Source organism: Triticum dicoccoides, chromosome 7A (genome assembly GCF_002162155.2).
Source record: "Triticum dicoccoides isolate Atlit2015 ecotype Zavitan chromosome 7A, WEW_v2.0, whole genome shotgun sequence".
In the NCBI taxonomy this organism is placed as follows: Eukaryota; Viridiplantae; Streptophyta; class Magnoliopsida; order Poales; family Poaceae; genus Triticum; species Triticum dicoccoides.
Window position 1 is genome coordinate 718,240,506 of NC_041392.1, and position 3,049 is coordinate 718,243,554.

At 49.9% G+C, this 3,049-nt stretch overlaps 1 protein-coding gene across 1 annotated transcript; it reads left to right on the forward strand.

Moving 5' to 3' along the window:
• LOC119334272 (chaperone protein dnaJ 11, chloroplastic-like) lies at positions 1-885 on the forward strand. Its single transcript, XM_037606869.1, has one exon. The coding sequence runs from the start codon at positions 91-93 to the stop codon at positions 508-510; it is 420 nt and encodes a 139-aa protein (XP_037462766.1). The 5' UTR covers positions 1-90; the 3' UTR covers positions 511-885.
• The last annotated feature ends 2,164 nt before the right edge of the window (positions 886-3,049 follow it).

The window sequence follows — 3,049 nt, forward strand, 5'->3', positions numbered from 1 at the left end:
CTCAGCTCTCCTCGACGAGGACGAACAACAGTGCAACGAAGAAATACTCTGCTTTGTGTCAAGGAATCAAGAACAGAGAAAGGCGAATCCATGGCTACGTTCGCGACGTCGTCTCCGGCGGTGATGTGGTCGGCTCGCCCCGGGCGGCTGGCAGTGGCTCGGCGGTGCGTGGTGGCGCGTGCGTCCGCGACGATGGCGGCACCGGCCGCGGTGGCCGCAGGGAGGACCCACTACGAGGTGCTCGGGCTGGGCGCCGGGGCCAGCAGGGGCGAGATCAAGGCCGCGTACCGGCGCCTTGCCAGGGAAGTGCACCCTGACGCCGTCGGAGGTGGCGGCGACGAGGGGTTCATCCGGCTGCACGCGGCCTACGCCACGCTCGCCGATCCCGACGAGCGCGCTCGCTACGACCGGGACGTGACCTGCCGCGCCGCGGGGATGATGATGCGGCGGGCGGCTGCGGCCGGGCCAGCGTTCCGGCGGAGGACGTGGGAGACTGACCAGTGCTGGTAGGATGGGCGGACTCACGCGGCGGCCCTCCGGGACCATCGGCCGGTCCGATCAGGGCACGGCGCGTCATGGAGGCGGCGCCCGCTGGAGAGAAGATCCCGCCGACTGCCTTGGACCGCCTGGTCAGAATTGGACGGCTCAGATCGGGTGTGCGGACGCAGGAGCTCTGTACACGGCAAGAGTCGTTTTTTAAAGATCTCTTGTGCGTCCGGTCAGCAAAATGGAAATATGTAAATGAATTAGTTATATATATACTGTAAATTAAAGGCCAATGAATATACTAGTTTTTTAACAATAACTAGTAGAGTGCCCGTGCGTTGCTACGGGCGACAATGTAGATAATCAGCATTCTTATACTCACAATGTTTTTTTTCTGCATGGGTAGTTCTGAAATTTTGGTAAGAGTCAATAGATCATGTATATGTTTGAGGCAAACAACAACTAGTTCCTAATTACAGTGAGTGAGATGTGTCTTCAAGGAATAACTAACACTCTTTTGATTAAATGGAAGTGACACAATCCAGCCAGGAAGATAGAAACCTGACAAATAAAAAAAGAATACAGGCAAACTGCACCCACAACACACCACTTGATCATATTCATACAATAGTGTTGGCAGCATGCTGCTGGGCCTCTCCGGCCTCGTCCTGGTAGATAGCCTCGTCGGTGTCGCACTATGATGCCTCTCGTCGTGCTGTTCAGCCTGGTGCTCGTGCCCCCACGCTCGCCGTCACTGGGTTCATCGCCATCAGTGTGCATACCTTGTTCTGATAACAGTGATTGAGTTATCATGTTTATTGTCCTGAACCTAGAGTCAAACAAAACCATGTTTCAGGGACATTCACACGCAAAGTAAAGATAAACAGCATGCATAACTTTGGCTAGACCAAACTGCAGTGTGGTTTGGTCATACCTCAACAAAACGCCAGAGACGCCATCCGGCACCCATTCGTTGCATCCGCTGATCAAATAGTAGGACCTACAAACTGGTTATACACTAAAAAGCTAAGCATGCTCAGTATAAACCTAAAACAGATTTAGCAAACAGAACCACATATAACTCCTAAGCAAGGAAAGGTACCTCTGCATCAGTAGAACGCCTATGAGTTGCAATGGGTTGCATTGACGGCTTCTTTTTTTACCGTTCAAGCACCATTCTTCTCTTCCTTCTCCCAGCTAAAAATGTTTCTCCGAGTGATATGTGAATGGTTAAATTTACACTACATAAAGGAAGGCGAAATGGCTCATCATGAGATATGACTCACTCGTCTGTAATCATAAACATCATATTCTTGTTTCATCAAGCAACAGATAACATGGTTGTACACAATGGCCATACAAAAGTGGTAAAGAAAACAAACAATTGGACCATGGTATGTTTCCAAATGAAATTGATGTGCATTGCAATGGAAAGTATGAGACCTATCTTGGAATAGTTGCAGAAAAAAAGAGAATATGGGTGAAAGACTAAAATATTTGTTGCAACTAATCTACTTTTCTTAAAATTAGTTTACCTACAAAATCACCATTCAGTCTCGTAGTTCAGAGGATGTGTTTGATGTCAGTTCAGAAGGTTGAATATGAGACTATACCAGAAGCAAAGGATTCCCTGAAGGAGTAGCTATTGAAGATATTTCATATTCTTTATATCGAACAGGTGTGACTGGCTGGTATTATTTTTCAAACAAGCGTCTTCTGACATGTCAAATATCCAATCAAAGTGTGACCTACCTAGACTGAAACCAAAGTTCATAGACATGCGTTTAAACTGGAAACTATCCCACGCCACAACCCCGACATGCCACCGCTCTTCCTTGAGCAGCAACGCCGCATGATACAACTAACTGTAGCCCACGCTGCTCATGACAGCCGCACACAGACCACGAACGCCGCACCACCTTCCGGTGCCGCTACCCCCACCACTGTCCCTCGAGCACTAACTGATGGGGTTATGTACCTAGGGTAGGGTCATGGACCTGATCTAAGTACCTTACCCAAGGGCACCCTTAGAAGAAGTCGCCTTCCAGTCGACCAACGAGGGACACACTCGACTGACTTGAAGGACTCGACCACGAAGACTCACTCGACCACTAGAAGGTCAAGAGGCACTCTGCACTGCAACGGCCTGTAATCAAATAGACTTTATGATAGTAAAGGCACTTTATGTGGGGCGTTACCAATAACGCCCCAGACTTAACTCACCTTAAATCCTCTCCTACGTGGGCTGGCTGGGGTCCTGGCGCACTCTATATAAGCCACCCCCCTCCACAGGCAGAAGGGTTCGGCACCTTGTAATTCACATACTCATAATCCACTCGACCGCCTCCGGGCTCCGAGACGTAGGGCTGTTACTTCCTCCGAGAAGGGCCTGAACTCGTACATCCTTTGTGCTTACAACCTCTCCATAGCTAGGACCTTGCCTCTCCATACCTACCCCCACTCTACTGTCAGGCTTAGAACCACGACAGTTGGCGCCCACCTTGGGGCAGGTGTTTTAGCGATTTTGTGGGGAAGTTGCGATTCTTCCGAGTACTTTCATCAT